This window comes from Chrysochloris asiatica, unplaced genomic scaffold, assembly GCF_000296735.1.
Source record: "Chrysochloris asiatica unplaced genomic scaffold, ChrAsi1.0 scaffold00039, whole genome shotgun sequence".
NCBI classification, from domain to species: domain Eukaryota; kingdom Metazoa; phylum Chordata; class Mammalia; order Afrosoricida; family Chrysochloridae; genus Chrysochloris; species Chrysochloris asiatica.
Window position 1 is genome coordinate 9,301,434 of NW_006408557.1, and position 21,121 is coordinate 9,322,554.

At 40.5% G+C, this 21,121-nt stretch overlaps 1 protein-coding gene across 1 annotated transcript in view; it reads left to right on the forward strand.

Annotated features, from left to right (window-relative positions):
- SLC24A3 (solute carrier family 24 (sodium/potassium/calcium exchanger), member 3) overlaps positions 1 to 21,121 on the forward strand; it is an 820,359-nt gene that overhangs the window by 733,918 nt on the left and 65,320 nt on the right. The window contains exons 10-12 of the mRNA XM_006860745.1: positions 6,814 to 6,947; positions 8,617 to 8,777; positions 9,704 to 9,974. Coding sequence (XP_006860807.1) covers positions 6,814 to 6,947; positions 8,617 to 8,777; positions 9,704 to 9,974 — 566 coding nt within the window. The remainder of the gene's footprint in view (positions 1 to 6,813; positions 6,948 to 8,616; positions 8,778 to 9,703; positions 9,975 to 21,121) is intronic.

A 21,121-nucleotide genomic window follows, 5' to 3' on the forward strand; every position in this document is an offset into this window, starting at 1 on the left:
GGGGGTTGTTTGGGAGTTTTGTTGTTGCTGTTATTTGGGTAATTGCTGTGAGCCTAGTCATCCATCTTTGTGTTAAATATCATTGATATGAGGAGTTGATAAATAATGCAGAGACATGCAGTGGTGTAGCTGCCAGCCTCCATGGGGGCTGTTCGTTTTCCTCCAGATTAACCCATACTCGTCCCAAGAAAATGTGACTGCAGGACAAAGCATTGCCAGTTTGGACATATCAGGTAGCAGTCTGGAATTGACATATCAAGTTTGTATTGCTGCTAAAGCCTGACAGAATTAGTGGTGCCTTCCAGTGACTGAGAAACCTATGAAGAAATCTTTGTGGTCATTGGCAAAACTCACATGAACAATGAAGGTAGTAGCTGGCTTGGCTGATGTCCAGGATGAGCTATAAGCCATCTGCTGCCAGTCTACTCCATATGGCAGCCAACATTAGGCAGGAGAGCTGTCTGCTGGCCAGTGTGCATCCTGTCGATGAATCTTGCTACTAGAGGAGGACATTTCCAGAGTTGGACCTTGTCCAAATACATGTTTATAGTGTGGAGTATTACTCACGAAGTCAATGATAAATAAGTCAGGTGCTTTTACAATTTAATCACTTTTCATTTAAAAATTCCAGTATGTGAACTCTCAAGAAAACTAGTGCTGACTCAGAGGCATTCCCAAGTTTTTAGACTTCAGAGGAAAAGACTTTGAAGAGAACATAGCCGTCCTCTTTTCCTCTAGTAGCAAAAACTAGAGACTATTTCAATGCCATGGTGGTGAGACCTTAAGCAATACACAAATTTTTCTTTAATGTTTGGGTTTATTTCCACTTCTGTGATTTTTTTTTGAGGCTTGAGTTTGAGTTCCCAAGGAGTCTAGAGTCCTTCTATTTTCTTTAAAAAGGTGAACCAATGAATTCTTCTCAAATTATTCACTGAGTGTTTGCTACATGCCCAATATTGATCTTGGTCTTGAACTTGAATTTTGATGAAAGAATGTTCCCTACTGACTTTTCACTTCTTAATTCATTAAGTCCTGGTGTGGCACTGTAGGATAGCCACTGAACTACTAACCGCAAGGTCGCCAGTTCATACCCACCTGCTGCTCCTTAGAATAACTATACAATGGCACTATGAGTTGGAACCGTATCGAGAATACTTAACAACAAGGACTCCACAGAATAAAGAGGTCTCTCAAAAATAGATTTAGTCTAAAGGGAAGGAGAGATGAGAAATGTTGCTGGTATGCGTCTCTGACCATCACATCCCTGTACCAATCTTGATAAAATTCCTGACTTATTGGTAAGGCATACAGTCATTAGGATAGTGCAACAGACGATTCTTCTCCTGTCTCCCAAACCATACTCAGTGCGGAAGCTAATGAGGTGTGTTTCTGCTGATTCCTCAGCTTTACTGACGTTCCAGCTGTTCAGACCAGCAGGATATAAATGAAATGGGGAATGGAAGCTACTGTGCTTGGGACTTGTCTGCATAAATGCTGGTCCTAAGCTCTAAATTGAAATTTCTGCTCCTGCACCATCCTCCTCTGCAATCAGAGGCTTTAATCATTGGGTTTTATAAAATCTGATTTATCAAATTGCATGCTTTACAATAAAATAGCTCCAGGGTACAAGCACACTATTTAAAAACATTCAATTAAAAAATATAAAGCAGCAGCAGCAGTTGAAAACAACGTATAGTAGAATCATCAGCTGGCTCCTGGGTAGATGGCTTCAAAATGACTTAAAGCATTCTATCTGAAGGTCAAAAAAAGAAGACTAGTTTGGCAAGATAAGTGAAAACCTGAAGCGTGTATAAAGCATCCGGGGCCTTTGTGAGGGCTGATTTCTTACATCCTAAATGCTTCTGTGGGATTTAGTCCCCAAATGAGGTTGCCCGATCTGATCATGAAGAACGAGTGCTTTGTGTTCTGCGCTTGCTGCAGATCCCACTTGCCACTTAACTAGCTACAGCACTTTGGTCAATTGATTCAGACATTTTTAGCCTAAGGTTCCTGTTCAGCAAAACAAGATTCATAGTCAATTCTACCCAAAGGTGTTTTATAGGTTGGACCGTGACAGCATATTTAAATTATCAACAATCCCAGCACCAAGTCTAAAGTACTTTTCTATGAAATTATGCCCTCATTACTTAAACCCCAAGAAATACATAATACCTTATTGTTATTAGCTGGCGTCAAGTTGGGCCCCTGACTCATGGTGAACCCAAGCACGACAGAACGAATCGCTGTGCCTTGAGCCACCCCCATGATCCTTTGCAGGTTGGACTTTATGATTCATAGGGTTTGCATTGGCTGATTTTCCAAAGTAGATTGCCAGACCTTTCTTCTTACTCTAAGTCTGGAAGTTCCACTGAATCCTGTTCGGCAGCATACGAGTCTCCATTAACAGAAGGATGGTGGCTGCACATGAGATTCATTGGCTGGGAATCAAGCTCAGGTCTCTGACATCTGTATAACACACACAAAGCAAACCCATTGTTCTCAATCATTACAGTCCATTCTGAAACATAGTGAGCCCACAGGACAGAGTAGAACTGCTCCGTAGGGTTTCCGAGACTGTAAATCTTTATAGGAGCAGACTATCTTAACCTTTCTCCTCCTGAACAACTGTGGGTTTGAATTGCTGACCTTGCAGTTAGTAGCCTGAAGTTTAACCAACTGCACTACCAGGGCTCATTGCATAAGCCTGTTGTTTTTATTCAGTGCCATCAAGTCAGATCTGATACATAGCAACCTCATATAGGGTTTCTGAGGAGCATCTGGTGGGTTTGAACCACCAAAGTTGTGGTTAGCAATCCAGTGCTTATTCTACAGCATCAAACCAGGGTTCCATATAACACTTGTTGTTGTTAAGTGCCGTTGAGTCAGTTCCGACTCGTAGCGACCCTGTATAGGGTTCCAAGGAGCAGCTGGTGAGTTTAAACCACCGACTTAGTAGTTCTCAGTCCAGTGCTTGTCCTGTAGTACCACACCAGGAATCCATATAGCACCTAGTTGTACCTTAAAAGCTGACCCGTATGCATATCAACATTGCTAGGGGGAAAGTGAGCTCTGAGTCAAAATGACCACCTCTGCCTTTCCCCTGCAGCTGGTGTCCTTAGAGTAGGCCATTCTTAGTCAGTCTAAAAAGTAAGGGACTCTGGCATCCAGGACCTGGTAGAAAAGGTCTGGAAGAATTGGAGCTAGAGAAGAAGAATGGGGAAGGAGAAAGGAATTCACAGAGGAAGAGGAGGAAATTGTGAGGGATGAAGCAGCCTGCTGACAAAAAGTCAAAGAAATTGTTCAGACCAGGCAAGCATCTGTCACCACTCCCCTTTGATCTGCTTGTTTTGTTTTGTTTCCATGACTTCCTGTTCATAAAATTTTACTATGGAGAATTTTGAAAATATACAAAAGTTTTAAGAATAGTGCAAAAAAACTCACATATCCATCATCAGCTCCAATAACCATCAACCCATGGTCTTGCTTCAGCCATATATTGGGTTTTATAAAATTTGATTTATCAAACTGCATGCTATTCATTTCTTACCTATACATGGTGTTGAAGTCCTAGGCAACATTTCAGTTCATCCATAAAAAAATCAGTACATAATTCTAAAAGACAAAGGACTCGTTTCTAACATAACCAAAGTAGTGTTACACCTAAAATCAATGCTGATTCCTTAATATTGGACTCCTGAGGTGTGGTGCTGTAGGATCAGCACTGGACTGCAAACCACAAGGTCAGCAGTTCAAACCCATCAGCCGCTCTTCAGAAACCCTATACAGGGTTGCTATGAGTCAGGACCTACTTAACAGCACTTAATAACAGCAACATCCAATAAATGATCAATTTTCAATTGTCTCATAAATACCATTTTTTGTATTTGTAGCCTCATAATGTCATAAATATTTTTAAAGTTTTGGGTTTTGTTTTTTCCTTAAATCAGGATCCAAATCAATTCCACATGTCACAACTGGCTGCTCCATCTTTGAAAAGAAAGTGGGTTGGGCTGTTCGCTCCACTGTTTGCAATTGTTGTTCTCATCCAGGAATGCTGTGCTGCATGTTCCTCTGTATACTGTGTATCCACAGTGTCAGTAACTGGTCAGTTTCAGGTTAGATAAGAGCCTAAGTTGTGGGGAGTGCATGATACCTGTGTGTATCTTTTTTGTGTATCTTTATTTGCAGCCATTGATGCTCAAGATCAGCATCTATCTGAGGAAGAGGAAGGGATAAGGAAGCTTACAATTACCCGATGGCAATTAAAGTCACCTTGCTGACTGCCATTCCTGTCGGAGGCTGGAGGTCATGCTAGCGGGACCCTCAATGGGTTGTCTTGTGGCCAGTGAAGCTATGAAGCCCTTTGAATGTTTGAAATGGAGGAAAAAGTAGTTGGGCCCTACAGCCTCCTGGAACTTTGCACAACTGTCTTTGCCCTTGAGTTTACTAGGATTGTTGTTTTTGTTACTAGGTGCCAACAAGTTTGCTCCAAGACTATTTTATACATCGTGACTATGTATAACAGAACAAACATTGCCCAATCCTACATCATCTTTAGAATTGTTGTTATGTTTGAACCCATTGTTGCAGCCACTGTGTCAAACCATCTCATTGAGGGTGTGCCTCTTTTTTGCTGACCTCTGGTAGCATAGTGATTACAAGTCAGGCTGCCAACCTCAAGGTCAGCAATTCGAAATCACCAGCAGTTCCATGGGAGAAAGATGAGGCATTCTGCTCCCGTAAAGATTTACAAGCTCAGAAACCCTATACAGGGGTCACTATGAGTCGGAACTGACTCCACGGTACTTAACAACAGCTTAATAACTTTACCAAGCTTGATGTCCTTCTTAGGAATTGGTTCTCTTGTTAACATGTTCAAAATATGTGAGATAATGTCTCACCATGCTCGCTTCTAAGGAGCATTGTGGTTGTACTTCTCCCAAGACCGATTTGTTTATTAACTGACAGTTCGTGGCATTCTCAGTATTCTTTGCCAACACCATAATTCAAATGTCAATACATCTTTGGTCTTCCTCTTTCATTGACCAGTTTTTGCATGCATATGTGTTGATTACTCTAGGATTTCTAGGATTACTCTGTAGAAATGTCTAATACTAAAGATAACATTATAAGAATCCCTACCTGCTAAAAACATCTTAAGAACTTCTTACATACTAGGACTTTATATTAAATTATAAATTAGATTACAAATTGCATTTATTATTTACTAGAAATGTATCCTAGTGTAAGCATCTTCCCTTCCACCTCACTACTTTTCACTTAGTATTCCTAAGTCTCATTGTTGTTGTTGTTAAGTGCCATTGAGTTGGTTCCAACCCATAGTGACCCTATAGAGGGTTTTCAAGGAGCAGCTGGTGAGCTTGAACCACCAACACTGTAGTTCAAACAACTTTGCGGTCCAGCACCTTAACCCACAGTGCCACACCAGGACTACTCCTGAGTCTCATAGTTCATTGTTTTTCAAACTACAAAGCCAAGAGCTTCCATGCTTGTAAACATGGAACAAAAGTAATAGAGACCTACAGGTTCCCAACTTGTTACCTCAGGAAACCATAGATAGATGGAGAAGCAGATATCCAACCAAACTGTAACACATAGACAATAAGCCCCTGGGTAGAGGCATGGACGGCCGCCTTTCCCTTCTCACACTCACCAGGTCACTGACAACAGAGGCCTTGGAGATCTGACCCAGAGGAAGTAGGCTTGGAACTACCCAATGAAACTTTCCAAAGCCTTCCCAAGTTCAGACTTTGAATTGTTGTTGTTGTTGTTGTTAAGTGCCGTCGATTCAGTTCCGACCCATAGCAACCCTGTACAGGGTTTCCGAGGCTATAAATCTTTACAGGAGCGAAACACCTCATCTTTCTCCCGTGGAGCAGCTGGTAGTTTCGAACTGCTGGCCTTAAAGGTTCGCAGCCCGATTTGTAACAAATCCCAAAGGTAGGTACATCCACTAACATGGAAGAAGTTGCACACACACATAGAAAAAAAAACAAAAACCCAGTATGGCATTATCTGTATAATGTTGATTTTATTTTCAATTATTTTTAAGACTATGTGTCTTTAAAATATTAAGACAGGTTGTACAAGAGTAAGTCAAAAACTATTGATAAAAAACCACGGACACTTTTATTAAGCAAGAATATTAAAATGACAAGCTATTTTATTTCACCATTTTCTCCATCAAATTCTATGTGCTTCTAAGCGCAGTGTTTCCGTGTCTCGAACTCTTCTCTGAAGAACTTTGCCCTCTTTTATTTGTTGTTGTTGTTGTTAGGTGTCATCAAGTCGGTTCCAATTCATAGCAACCCTGAATAGAGTTTCTAAGGCTGGAAATCTTTTTGGGAGCAGAAAGTCTCATCTTTTTCTCACTGAACTTGTGGTTAACAGTCCAATGCTTATCCTACAGTACCACCAGAGTTCCTCTCTTCTATTTACACCACATCAAAATGGCAGTTTTGGTATCCTCAAGTGACTTAAATTGTGTTCCTTTTCAATGTTTTTTGAGTTTGGGGAATAAGAAGTCTGAAGGGGCAAGATCAGGGCAGTAGGGTGAATAGGGTCAGGGTTTCTAATGAAATTTTCAAAGAACAACTTAGCTACCCTCAAAGAATGAACAGGTATATTGTCAAGACGGAGGAAAAACAAATTCTCAATGCCTTTCCTGGCCTGCTCACCAATGCAGCTTTAAATTATCGTAATATGTCTTCACAATAAGCCCCTGTGATTGTTGTTGGGAAATGGAAGAATGACATCTCTTGATGGACTCTTTCCACTTACTACTTTGTGCAGGTATAATTCTTGCATACATCAGTGCTTTGAAAGGAGGACAAAAGGTGCTGGGAACATGGTCAACGGCTTAGCCAACAATGCTGAAATTGATGACAGCAGCAATTGCGACGCAACTGTAGTTCTACTAAAGAAAGGTAACCAAGGAAAACCTGTGTCCAAGAAGGAGGTGCTACAATGTGAGCCCTCTGGCCCACTCTCATTGCCACACATGGGGCATGGCAGCTGACCTCAGAGGATGCTGTCTGCCCTAAGAGAGAGAAGGTTCCAGACCTCTACCTTCCATTTGGCTACATCATGAGGCTTCAACTCAGAAAGCAATATTTGCTGAGAATGATCCAAATAACAACAGGGTGATAAAGGGAAGAAATCATGGGCTTTAAGGTGCTGGCTGTGTGGCCATGAAGAAAGTTACTTACCTTTCTGATATTCAGTTTCCTCTCCTTCAAAATGGAGATGGTTTTACCTACTTCATAGAATCATTGCAATGATTAAAGGAGATAATATATAAAGGAGTTTAACAATATTAAATTAATGTTCATTGTTATGATAATATTACTACATTTGAATACAGTTTCAGAATACATTACCTCAGTTTCTGATCTGCAAAATGACATAGAAAATTGCCTTTTTTACAAGGCAATTCATATATATAATAGATTCTTATAAAGCAGTTGATAAATTATTGATTATCATTATTTATTCTTTTGAAGCAATTGGTCTTCAATAAATAATAATATTTCTTAGGAGAATATAGAAATTTTAATTTTATCTGTCGTGATTTATAGACAAGTTTTCATTTAATTTTTTAATTCCCTTTGAAATATATGGGTTTATTTATTCTTTGTTTCATATGGTTGCTTCAAAAGAAAAACAAAAATAAATTAGTCAAATTATTTTCTAATCTTTCTCTCACATTGAAATGTCTGGGTACTTATTAGATATTTGAAAATCGAAGACTTGACGTATTTTTCTTAACAAAATTAAGTACACGTTTAACAGAAGACTTGAGTATATGTAGTACCATTCCAGGAGGATTTCATTTCAATTATTTCTTCTGGGTAGTTTATAGCCATGAAAGGAATATGCCTAGGAAACTAGAAAGAGTTTCTTCATATTAGTATTCAGTGTTTCCAGAGATCATTTCACGGTTTGATGCTTTAAAAGCAGGAGCCAGTACTTGGAAAGGCTGAATAGCAGCTGTTCAGGTGCAATGTGCAAATACTGCTCACTCACTGACATGGAACGTAGCCCTTGGTAAAGAGGTTTTCCAGGCCACCAGCAAATTACTGTGCAGGATTGAGCTCGAGTCTTCTGGACCTCTGGCCTCTATATGTAATGTGGATTGCTCACTCACCTTTCCTTAGAAGCACTGCCTATAGGTGGGCTGGGAGAACGGGTACTCTTCCCACCAAGTCCTCCAAGTGGCACTGACATCAAGTGAACAGTTCAGTATGAACACTGCTGACAACATTTGTAAGGTATAAAGGGTTACTGAAAGTTAGTGGAGTGAGAGAGTCTTTTTTGTGCCCCAGATCTTAATGGTGGGAGAAGAATCCTTTGAGGACAATGAGGAATTCTCTTGTTATTCACTCTTACCATGTCAACAAATGATGCTCAACTTGTTTAAAGTTATTTCAAAAGGGCTACCAATGAACCCAGTGTTCACTACCACTCTCCCTGAATGGATGGGAGGGAGAGCAGGACAGAGAAATGAAGAAAAGGGAAGGACAGTTGAATGAATGCCTCTTCCCTGCTCCCAGCCTCCATGTTACTTTATTTCTTTTCCATGTTTTTCATTTCCAGCCAATTTCCACCGCAAAGCCTCAGTGATCATGGTGGACGAGCTATTGTCAGCGTATCCACACCAGCTCTCTTTCTCTGAGGCTGGCCTTCGAATCATGATAACAAGCCACTTTCCACCCAAGACCCGGCTCTCCATGGCCAGCCGCATGTTGATCAATGAGGTATCTGGGGAAAGCAAAGCCTATTTGTCAACTGGGCAAGACCAGGGACAGGAAGGAGGAGATGGAGCTCTGGAAAGGGCAGAAAGTTTCCTGGTTTGAACATTGTTGTTGTTGTTAAGTGCCATCAAGTCAATTCTGACCCATAACGACCCTGTATAGGGTTTACAAAGAGCAGCTGGTGAGCTGGAACTACCGGCCTTGCAATTCAAATGGCTTTGCAGTCTGGCACATTAACCCACAGCTCCACACCAGGACTAAAGTGTCTAACTCTGATTTTCACACAATAATATCCCTTGCCATTTCCCAACATATTTTCTCACTGGGACAACTCTATATCCTGGTTCTGTATATCCAGATGTTCCCACCATGTTCTGAGAGATACAGTCTAGCTCCCAGATATATAATAAAACCCTCCTGTCCCCTTTTTGTGTACCTTTTTCTTTTCGTCCTCTGCTTTTATAAAAACCCCAGATGTAAACTTGCACAGAAGTAGTTGCCAAGTAAATGGTACCTTGGATAAAGTAATACTGTCTCTGACATGAATGCTTTTCTCTACAGTGGCAGCCTAATTGATACATTACTCCAAATCCATTTGTGTGATTTTCTCACATGTAGACCAGCGTGTGATCTAGAAAAGAAATATACCACCACAGTGCGCAAGGAATCAAGAACCCCAGTAGAAAGCAAATATGCATTCCGGACATTTTCCTCTAAAGAAATCTTTAAGGTCCAAGGGTTGTAAAAGATTAATCCTTCCTTCCATAAAGAGATTGTGTGAATTGGTTATTGCTTTGTAGAATGCCTTAAATCTTGTCTCCAGAGTCTTCTTGTCAGCTGACTGGGAAAGATGATAAGATCTCATGTTCTGGATTTAAGGTCTTTGAGACCCCTTTAACCAAGGTAAGAACATGCCTTTCTCTTTCCAGAGACAAAGACTAATAAACAGCAGGACTTATGCCAATGGAGAATCTGAGGTAGCCATCAAAATCCCCATCAAGCACACTGTGGAGAATGGGACAGGACCCAGTAGTGCCCCAGACAGGAGCGTGAACGGGACCCGCAGGGACGATGCCATTGCCGAGGCTGGACATGAGATGGAGAATGACAATGAGGATCATGAGAACAACGAGAATGATGAAGAGGAAGAGGAAGATGACGATGATGAAGAAGGGCCATACACACCATTCGACCCACCCTGTAAGAGATCCTACATCTGGGCTGAGGTTGGGAGCTCTTTTGAAGCCAGTGCATGGGTGCCCTTGTCTTTGATGATGTTTATGTTTCTCAGTGCAAAGAAATCGCTCTATCTGATCATAAAGATATATAGAGTTTCTACAGCAGAGGGTCCAAAGATGGCCAAAATGGTGGTACACAGTCATTGATTGAAATTTGGGCTTTTGGACCAAATGTATAATGTGTTGGTTAGAATCTTGTCCTAACTATTCTGTAGAAATTTGTTGCTGCTAAGGAGAAAATTAGGTCAGCAAAGCAACTTGGTGCTTGAGGGAGAGGAGATTCATCCCCTGCACCCATTCCATTTCAGTTGGCCCTGGGAGCTATGGTAGCAAAAGCAGCCCCAAGGGAAGTGTGCAGTTGTCCCAGATGTCCATTGCTCTCCTTGTCACTTAGTGTCCCTTGCCCCATTTAGGCCCCTCTTTCTCTCATGACCTGCTATCCCTTGGATGGGCACTGTAGGAGATGCAAACTTGGGCAAAATGTCTTCCAGATAAACAAAAACCAGTAGGCATTAAACTGACTCCATCTCATGTTGATTTCGTGCATGTCAGAGTAGAGCTGTGCTCCTTATGGTTTTTGATGACTGATGTTTTGGAAGTGAGTCACCAGGCCTTTCTTTTGAGACTCAAACCTCTAATCTTCAGTTCGCATCTGAACTTGTTAACCATTTGCACCACTCAAGGATGGCACTGGTTGAAGTCTCGCTGGTACCTTGAAATGGGAGGAGATAATGACTGTAAAACTTTCAGCAAACCGATATGACTTTTCTTCTCCCCTAACTTCTGCACTTGGCCATCCCAGTAATCTTGTCACCTATCCCACTCTTTAGTGGAGTGTGTGGGCTACATCCAAAGACTTCTGCTATTTGCTAGAACCTGCATAGGCTCCTAACTATTTCAGGGAAGAGAAGACTGGTCCAAGTCACATGCACTATCAGGTGGTTGAGGTTTAACTAACATAACATAAATATCTCTCCAAGATACTTGAATTTATAAGAAACTGTTGTATCTGAGTAAAGACTGTTTAATCCACAGGAAAGACTAATGGTGGCATTTAGGTATGGAAGGTCTGTATCTGGATGTCTTCTTTCTGGATGACAAGTGTCTATGCTCCCGAAGGTCTCCTCTGTGTGTCCAGGTGCCAATAAGTCAAACTTGACCTGAGCTACTCATGTGCCCCTCAGGCTCTTCGACCTCAATCAAGTATTTCTCAAAACTAATGATAAAATACCTACACAGATTCTTATATCCCAGACTTTCAAAACCCCAAGCCCAAAGTTAAATCATTCCTTGTGAATATGTTATCTAGGTCGAAAAGTTATACTGTCTTTTTTATCCATTTTGCCCCTTTTGCCTAAAGTTCTTTGCCATGATCTTCCTCATAAACAAAAAAAAAAGCAGATTGAGAATTGAACTGCCATATGCTCCATTCTTCCTTGTAAACCTTGTATTCATTTTCTAGGGAATAAATTATGACAAACCATTTACAGTTGTTTAGGTCAGATTCTACAAGACTGCAATGAAGGTGTTGGCAGGGCTATGTTACTTTCTGGAGGTCCTGAGAAATAGTCCATTTCCAAGTTTGTTTGGGAGCTTGGAGGAATTCTCTTTTGTAGCTGTGGGACGGAGGCCCCTTTTTCCTTACTGGCCACCCATATTCCTTGCCACATAATACCATGTGTCTTCAAACCAGCAGTGACATGTCAAGTCCTTCTCATAGATCTATTCTCTCTGGCTTCCCCTTCTGTCCCCTTTTTCTGACATCCTCTTCTACTTTTAAGGGCTCATGTGATTAGAACAGGTCAGCAGTGCCATATCACTCAGGGGAAGTGATACCTAATCTTATCTCATCACAGGTTCCAAGAATGAGAGCATGGAATCTGAGGTTGGGGGAGGGAGCTGTTTTAAAAACTCCACATCCCGTGACTCTTGTTTGTAGAGCCCCACTGTTGACAGTCCAAGTTCCAGAACTGCTGGTTTTGATGAAGTCTTTCACTGAATAAAGAAACAAACTGATGGAAGACTTTGTAAGCTGCTATATGCTGTGTTAGCATCACAAAACCCAGAATCCCCAAGTGCATCCCTTTCGGTAGACATTTTGAAGACACCTGTGTGACATGAGATGAAGTCTGGCTCTCATATCTAAACCTTTTTACTTAGGCTCACTTGTTCCATTTTTCTCTCCTGGATGCGATAAACCTCAGAGATAAATATGGGCTTTCTAAGCAGCTTGAAACATCTGCTTTCTACCCCTCTGTGTCTCTGTGATTAGGTTGCTCGATAATGGAGACCCGAGGGCTTACAGCCATATCTTATTAGCACCTTAATGATGCTATAGGATAAGCACTGGACTGCTAACCACAAGATTGGCAGTTCAAACCCACTAGCCACTCCTTGGAAACCCTTGTTGTTGTTGTTAAGTGCTGTCGAGTCGGTTCCGACCCATAGCAACCCTGTACAGGGTTTCCAAGGGTGTAAATCCTTACGGGAGTAGAAAGCCTCATCTTTCTCCTGCGGAGCGGCTGGTAGTTTCAAACCACTGACCTTAAGGTTCGCAGCCCGATTCGTAACCACTATGCTACCAGAGCTCCTTTTGGAAACCCTAGAAGGGTCGTTATGAGTCAGAACCAACTCAATGGCACTTAACAGCAACATTAGTAGACAAAGCTGCCAGTGTCCTACCCCTCCATTTAATCACGCAGCCGGGGCTTGGGGTCCCCACATCAGGTTCCCTACCTCCTTCCTGAAGCAAAGAGAAATGATGCCCTGTGTGGTCCTTCCACTCCTTGGGGTCTTTGTTTCAACCCAGGCCCTGAGCTGCCAGACAAGAGGTAGAATCCCAAGTTCTTCTACACAGCCCTCTTAAACGTGAATGCATACACACATCACCTCGGCCTCCTGATTTTACAAATCTGGGATTTGTCGTTGTTCGGTGCTGTTGGATTCATAGTGACCCTATGCACAACAGAACAAAACACTGCTCAGTTCTGAACCATCCTCACACTTGTTGTTATGTTTGAGTCTATCATTGCTACCACTGTGTCAATCCATTTCATTGAGGGTCTTCCTCTTTTTCACCAACCCTCCATTTTACCAAGCATGACATCCTTCTCCAGGGACTGGTCCTTCCTGACAACATGCCCAAAGTACCAGGGACAAAGTCTCACCACCCTTAGGGAGCATTCTGTTTATACTTCTTCCAAGATAATTTATTTTGTTCATCTGGCGTCCATCGACCTTTCAGTATTCTTTGTCAACACTGTAATGCAAATGCATCATTTTTTTCTACACTGTCTTTATTCATTGTCCAACTTTCACATGCCTATGAGGCAATCAAAAATACCAGGGTTTGTGTCAGGAGCACCTTAGTCCTCAAAGGGGACATCTTTGCTTATTAACACTTTTAAGAGGTACCGTGCAGCATATATACCTAATGCAATATATCATTTGATTTCTTGTCTGCTGCTTCCAAGAACATTGATTGTAGGTAAAAGCAAAATGAAATATTTGACAACGTCAATCTTTTCTCCATTTATCATGATGATATTTATTGGTCCAGCTGTGAAGATTTTTGTTTTCTTTACAGTAAATATTTCAAGTCCTCTTTGCTTCCCACATGCAAGGTTGTGTCATCTGCGTATCATATGTCATTGATGTGTCTTCCTCCAATCGTTCTGCCATGCTCATATTCATATAATCTAGTTTCTCACATTATTTGCTCAACATACAGATTACAGGATACAAACCAGGCACACATCTTTCCTGATTTTGATATTTAAGATCCCCGTGCTCAGTTCGAACTTTTAGTCTCTGGAATACCCACTTTCACAATACTATCCATCAGTTGGTATGCTCCACATAGTCGGATGCCTTTACATAGTCAATAAGTCACAAGTAAACATCTTTCTCATAGTCACTGCTTTCAACCAAAACCCATCTGATGTAAGCAATGATATTCCACAGTTCATGTCCTCTTCAGAATCTGGCTTGAATTTCTGGTAGCTCTCTGTCGATGTATTCCTGCAACCATTTTTGAACTTGTCTTCATCAAAATTTTACTTGAATATGATATTAATGATATTGTTTGATCATTTATGCATTTCTTTGGGTCACCTTTCTTTGGGATGGGCACAAATGTAGATCTCTTCCAAATTCCTTGGCACAGACAAGTGAACACCTCTAGCTCTGCAGCAGTTTGTTGAAATATTTCAGTTGATGCTCCTTCAATTTCTGGAACCTCATTTTTCATCAATGTCTGTAGTGCAGCTTGGACTTCTTCCTTTACTACTGTCATTTCTTGATCGAATGCTACCTCCTTAAATGGCTGAACATTGACCAATTCTTTTTGGTACAGTGACTTTGTGTATTCCTACAATCTTCTTTTTTTTTTTGCATTTTGAAGGTTTTTTATTTGCTCCTGTCACTGTCCCACACTCTGGATAATTTCTGATCCCACCATAAAGAGTTCTCAATCAGCTAAAGTAAGAAATTGAGATTGAAGACCCCCTCACCCTGCTTTTTTCCAAGGGAGTTATCATTCAATATTTTTGCCATTGAATTCTTCAGTAGTGTAACTCGAGGCTTGAAATTTTTCTTCAGTTCTTTCAGCTTGAGAAATGCTAAGCTTTTCTTCTCTTTTGGTTTTCTAACTCCAGGTCTTTGCGCATTTCATTGTAATACTGTACTTGGTCTTCTCGATTGACCTTTTGAAAATTTCTGATCAGCTCTTTTACTTCTTTATTTCTCCAGTCACATTAGCTTCTCTGTGTTCATGAGCAAGTTTCAAGATCTCCTCTGACATCCATTTTGGATTTTTCCATTCTTTCCTATCTTTTTAATTAACTTTTTCTTTCTTCATATATAATGTTCTTGATGCCATCCTAAACTCTTTCAGTCTATAATCATTAGTGTCTAATGTATCAAATATGTTCTTGTGATGGTCTCTAAATTCAGTTGGGATATACTCAAGGTCATATTTTGACTCTCGTGGCCTTGTTTTAATGTTCTTCACCTTCAACTTGAACTTGCATATGAGACATTGATGGTCTGTTCCATATTTGGCCCCTGGCCTTGTTTTGGCTAATGATACTGAGCTTGTCCATCATCCCTTCCCACATATGAAGTCAAATTGATTTCTGTGTATTCCATCTGATGGGTTCTACATGTATGGTTGCCATTCTTCAATTTTCAGCATCTTTAACTTGAGTGGTTGGTACATACATTTGAGCAATAGTGGTATTATCTGCTCTTTCTTGTAGTTGAACTGGTGTTATATCACAGACAGCATTGTACTTCAAGATAGATCTTGAAAGGTTCTTTTTGACAATGCCACACCATTTCTTATCAATTTGTTATTCCCTGCATAGTAAGCCATAAGAATGCCAATTCAAAATGGCCAATACCAGTCCATTTAAGTTCACTAATGCTTAAGATATCAGTCTTTACATGTTCCATTTCATATCTGACGATTTCCAATTTTCCAAAATTCATACTTTGTACATCCCATGTTCCTATTATGAAAGGATGCTATTTCTTCTCATTTTGAGTTGTACCCTATCAGAAAATGAAGGTATTAAAAGCTTTGCCCCACACACATCATTAAGGTCCATTTCTAGCTCCTCTTCCTCAATAGCAGTAGGTCCCCCTTTTCACTTCTGAGATTGGTACTCTTAAGCGTAGCAGGATTGCATAACTGACCAATCCCTTCTTTAGGGTTCTGTATACCTTCTTCATATGGTCCCACCCCTGTAAATGTTCCACATACCTTATTTACATTATTAGCAGGCTGTCCAATTCCCTTCCAGGGCCACAGGGACTGTATTTGCATGTTGCTGCTGTTGTTGTTGTTAAGTGATAATTCTTACCGACCTTGCATATGATTTCCAAGGTATGGTTGTGGATTTGAACTGTGAACCTTATGGTTAGCAGACCAGTGCTTATCCTACATTGTCATATAGACTCCTACCCAATCATCTTGTGGGAGTCCATATTAAGTAGTTCACTGCATTGAACACAGAGATTTTCACCTAATTTGGAGCTAGAATCAGCCTCTGAAGTGGAGTTGTCTACTTATGACCCACTCCTCCCTGCATCCAGCAGCTGAGAGACTCCTCTCCTGGATTCAGCAACATCTGTTCCAAGGGCAGCTGGCTGTGTTTCAGGGGTAAACAGGCTAGAGTGCTCCACTGTGGCCAGCAGAGGGCACCCAACCTGGGAGAATTCAGTTCTAGGAGACCTGCATTGGGTCTTCTAAGCTAAATTGCTTTAGCTTAAAAAGATGTAGTAATGCTGCAAGTCAAGAGCTCTCTATTTCTGGCACCTCTCTGCAGGACTGTCCTTTCTCTAAAACAACTTGATTATAGTGAGTATAATTAACAATGCATGAAAAAGGTATCTGTAAATATATATATGTGTGTGTGTTTATGTGTATAATAACCACTGACTATCACGTCGATGCCAGTTCATGGTGACCACATGTGTGTCAGTATGGAACTATGTTCCATAGGGTTTTCAATGGCTGATTTATTGGAAGAAGATTATCAGGACTTTTCTTCTGAGACACCCCTTGAGCCACCAACCTATTGCTTGACAGGTGAGCACACTAACCACTAACCACTAACCATGTGCAACACATTCAGTTGCCATCAAATCAGTTCTGACTCATGGTGACCACATGTCTATCAGATATGTGCTCCACAAAGTTTTTTGGTTGACTAATATACAATAATAATGAGCTCTGGTAGCATAGTGGTTATGAATCGGGCTGCGAACTGCAAAGTCAGCAGTTCGAAACTACCAGCTGTTCCATGGGAGAAAGATGAAGCTTTCTGCTCCCGTAAAGATTTCACAGCCTCAGAAACCCTGCTGTGAGTCGGAACTGACTCCACGGCACACAACAACAACAACAATATACAATAATGGAGCCCAGGTGTGGCACTGTGGGCTAATGTGTCAGACTGCAGAGTGATTTGAACTGCAAGGTCAGTGGTTCAAGCTCACCAGCTGCTCCTTGGAAACCCTATACAGGGTCACTATGGGTCGGAATCGACTTAACAGCACTTAACAACAATATACAATAATAACCATTATATTTCATTCCATTTTCCCATTAACCTTTTGAAATACCCTCATATATATATATTTGTATATATTTTATGCATATGTTGTATATGTGTATACATATGTGGTTTCACATTTTGATATTTTTGTTTAATTAAGGTTCCTATGATTTTGTAGCAATACTTTCAAACATACCCTCATACATAGATTGTTATATCAATATACATAACGTGCATATAGGTATAGTGTTTGCATATTAACATATGTGCATATAACATGTATATATGTATGTTGTATAGATGTCCATGTATCCATATTTATATGCACATATAATCTATTTATAGGTTGTATATATATATATATATATACAATAAAGGAGCTCTATTATCATAGTCATTTATGATTCGGGCTGCTAACTCCAAGGTCAGCAATTTGAAACTACCAGCTGTTCTGCAGGAGAAAGATGAGGCTTTCTGCTCCCTTAAAGATTTACAGCCTTGGAAACACTGTGGAGAGGCTCTATGAGTCAGAACCAACAGCATGGCACACCACCACCACCATATGTAAAATATGCATAAATGGTAAACATACTCAGCTGCTAACCAAAGGATGGAGTTCAAGTCAACCCAGAGGAAATTCAGAAGAAAGACCTCGCAATCAGCCATTGAAAACCTTATGGAGAGTAGTTCCACTCTGAAACACATGAAGTCATTATGAGTCACATTCTGGCCTTTATAGCACTGGTAGCATAGTAGATTATGAGCTGGGCTGCTAATCACAAGGTCAGCAGTTCAAATCTACCAGTCACTCTGCAGGTGAAAGATGAGATTTTCTGCTCCCAAAAGACTTACAACCCTATTCAGGGTGCTATGAGTTGGAACCGACTCCACAGCACACAGTCACCACCACCATGGATAATAAAAGGAGCCCTGGTAGGATAAGCACTGGACTGATAACCACAAGGTCAGTGGTTCAAACCCACCAGTGTCTCTGTGGGAGAAAAATAGCATTCCATTGTGTGGATGTACTAAAGTTTGTTTATCCACTCCACTTGATGGGCATTTAGGCTGCCTCCATCTTGTCACTATTGTGACTAGTACTGCAATGAACATCGGTGTACATATATCCGCTTGTGTCGTGGCCCTAATTTCTTCTGCATATATGTCAAATAAGGGGATTTTGGGGTCATACGGTATTTCTATTTCCAACTATCTGAGGAAGACCCACACTATTTTCCACAGTGGTTGAACCATTTTACAGTCCAAACCACAATGTAGGAGGGTCCCGGTGTCGTCACACCTTAACCAGCATTTGTTGTTTTCTGCTTTTTTAAACTTTGCTATTAATGCTTTGTTGTTTTGATTTGCATAGCATAGTGATTATGAGGCCAGCTGCAAACATCAGGGTCAGCAGTTCAAAACTATCAGCTGTTACATGGGAGAAAGATAAAGCTTTCTGCTCCCATAAAGATTCACAGCCTTAGTTACCCTTTGCAGGATCACTATGAGTTCGGAACCAACTTTATGGTACATAGCCACCAATGACGAATGATTGTGAACATTGTTTTCATAGGTTTTTGGGTTGCTTGAAAGTCTTCCCTGGTGAACTGTCTTTTCGTGTGCTGTGCCCATTTTTTAATTGACTTGTCTTTTTCTTGTAGAAGTGTTTTCTATAAATTTTAGAGCTCAGTCTTTTGTCTAATATGTCATTGCAAAAAAATTTTTTCCAGTCTGTGGGTTCCCTTTTGACTCTCTTGGCAAAACCTTTTGATGCATATAAGTGTCTAGTTTTCAGAAAGTCCCAGTTATCTATTTTATCTTCTGTTGTTTATGTGTTTTTATTAATGTTTGATAGTGTATATATGCCACGTAATAGAGCCCATAAGTTTTTCCGTATTTTTTCACTGATGATTTTTATAGTTGTGGGCTTTACATTTAGATCTTTAATCTACATTGCACTTATTTTTTATATGGTGTAAGATCTTCATTTCTTGCTTCATTTTTCTGAAATGGATTTCCAGTTTTGCTAGCACAATTGGTTGAAGAGACTGTTTCTTCCGTATTTCATGGATTTTGATCCTTTTTCAAAGATCAGCTGATTGTGTGTGAATAGATCTACTTCTGAGTTGTCAGTTCGGTTCCACTGATCTGTGTATCTTTCATTGTACCAGTACCAGGCTGTTGTGACCACTGTAGCTGTGTAGGAAATTTTGAAATCAGGTAGTGAGATCCCTCCAACTTTGTTCTTTTTCTTAAGCAGTGCTTTGCTTATCTGAGGTCTCTTTCCTTTCCATATAAAGTTGCTGATCATTTTTTTTCATCTCAGAAAGATAAATATTTGTTCATTAATATCTCAATAAATATTTGCTCAGTGAAAGACAAACTTAGTATCATCGGGGCTTTCTTTGGAACAAAACGATTATTGGTGTTATTGTTAAGTGCTGTCAAGTCCATTCCGACTCATACTGACACCTGTATAGGGTTCTAAGAAGCAACTGATGGATTTGAACTGCTGACGTTACAGTCCAGTCCTTGACCTACAGCACCACATCAGGACTCTGAACCAAATGGTAATGGAATAAAAAATTGAAATGTCTTGATGACTCTTAGCTTAAAAATGAAATTATTTTGTTAAAAAACTTTTTACTTCAAAACACACATTAAGACAAACTAAAATGTATGCCTGGGTGACACAAGCAGTTTGTGCTCAACTCCTAACCTATATGTTGGCAGTTCAAACCCACCTAGCAGCACTATGGAAGACCTGGAGATCTGATTCCACCAAGATTGCAGCCAAGAAAACCTTGTCTTATCAGTGGTTTCTGTAATGTGTGGGTTAGCTGTGAGTCCGGATCAACACAAGAGTTGATTTGGTTTGGCTTGGTTGTTTTTTTAAAAATGGGTATGATCCTTCTCTGATTTATCCTGCTCCTCAAAAATCACTTCAAAAGGTCATTCTGTATCACTTGGTTGTTTAAGGAGTTATATTTGTTAACTTACATGTAAAGGTACCTTTCTGATACCCCACATATCTGTCAGTTTGTCCTACGGTGGTGACTTGGTTTTGCTGTGATGCTAGAAGCTATGCCTCTGGGGTTTCAGATACCAGAAAGTTCACCCATGGTTTACAGGTTTCAGTGGAGCTTCCAGACTCAGAACAGACTAGGAAGAAGGACCAGGCACTTCATTTCTAAGAGATTAGCCCCTTTAAACTCAACAACTGCTCCTCAGAAAGCCTACAACAACCTCATGAGTAGCAGTGAACCATTGTCTAATATAGTGCCTGAAGATGAGCCCCTAAGGTTAGAATGGACTCAAAATATGACTGAGGAAGAGCAACCTCCTCAAAGTAGAGTCAACCTTTAATGATATGGATAGAACAAACCTAATGCGTCAAGACTCAATATGAGAAGAAACAGTTGCAAGCATCCATTGATAACTGGACCATGAATGTACAAAGTATAACTCTAGGAAAACTGGAAAATTCCATTACAGTCAAAATTAAATGGGATGCATAATGATTGATATTCTAAGCACTAATGAGCTAAAATGAGCAAGTATTGGCTATTATGAATTGGGCAGTCATAGGGATTACTATACCAGGAATGACAAATGAAAAAGGAATGGAATCACATTCATGGTCAAAAAGAGCATTTCAAGGCTGTCTGTGATCAATAATAGCCACAACGAGATGGATTGGCCAGGTGGCAGCATCAATGGACTCAAGCGTGGCAACAGTAGTGAGGTTGGCCCAGGATCGGGCAGTGTTTCGTTCTTCTGTGCATAATAAGGTCGCTATGAGTCGGTACTGACCCTATGGCACCTAACAACAACAACAAATAAGGAAAACCAGTTAGTAGAACAATTATTACAATTCACTTACCAACTACTAAAACCAAAGATGAGGAAATTGAGGAATTCTACGCCTGACCCAAGCCATGGTATTTTCAATAACCTCATATGGATGTGAAAGCTGGACAGTGAATAAGGAAGATTGTAGAAGAATTGATGCCTTTGAATTGTGGTGTTTGAGGAGAATACTAAAAGTGCC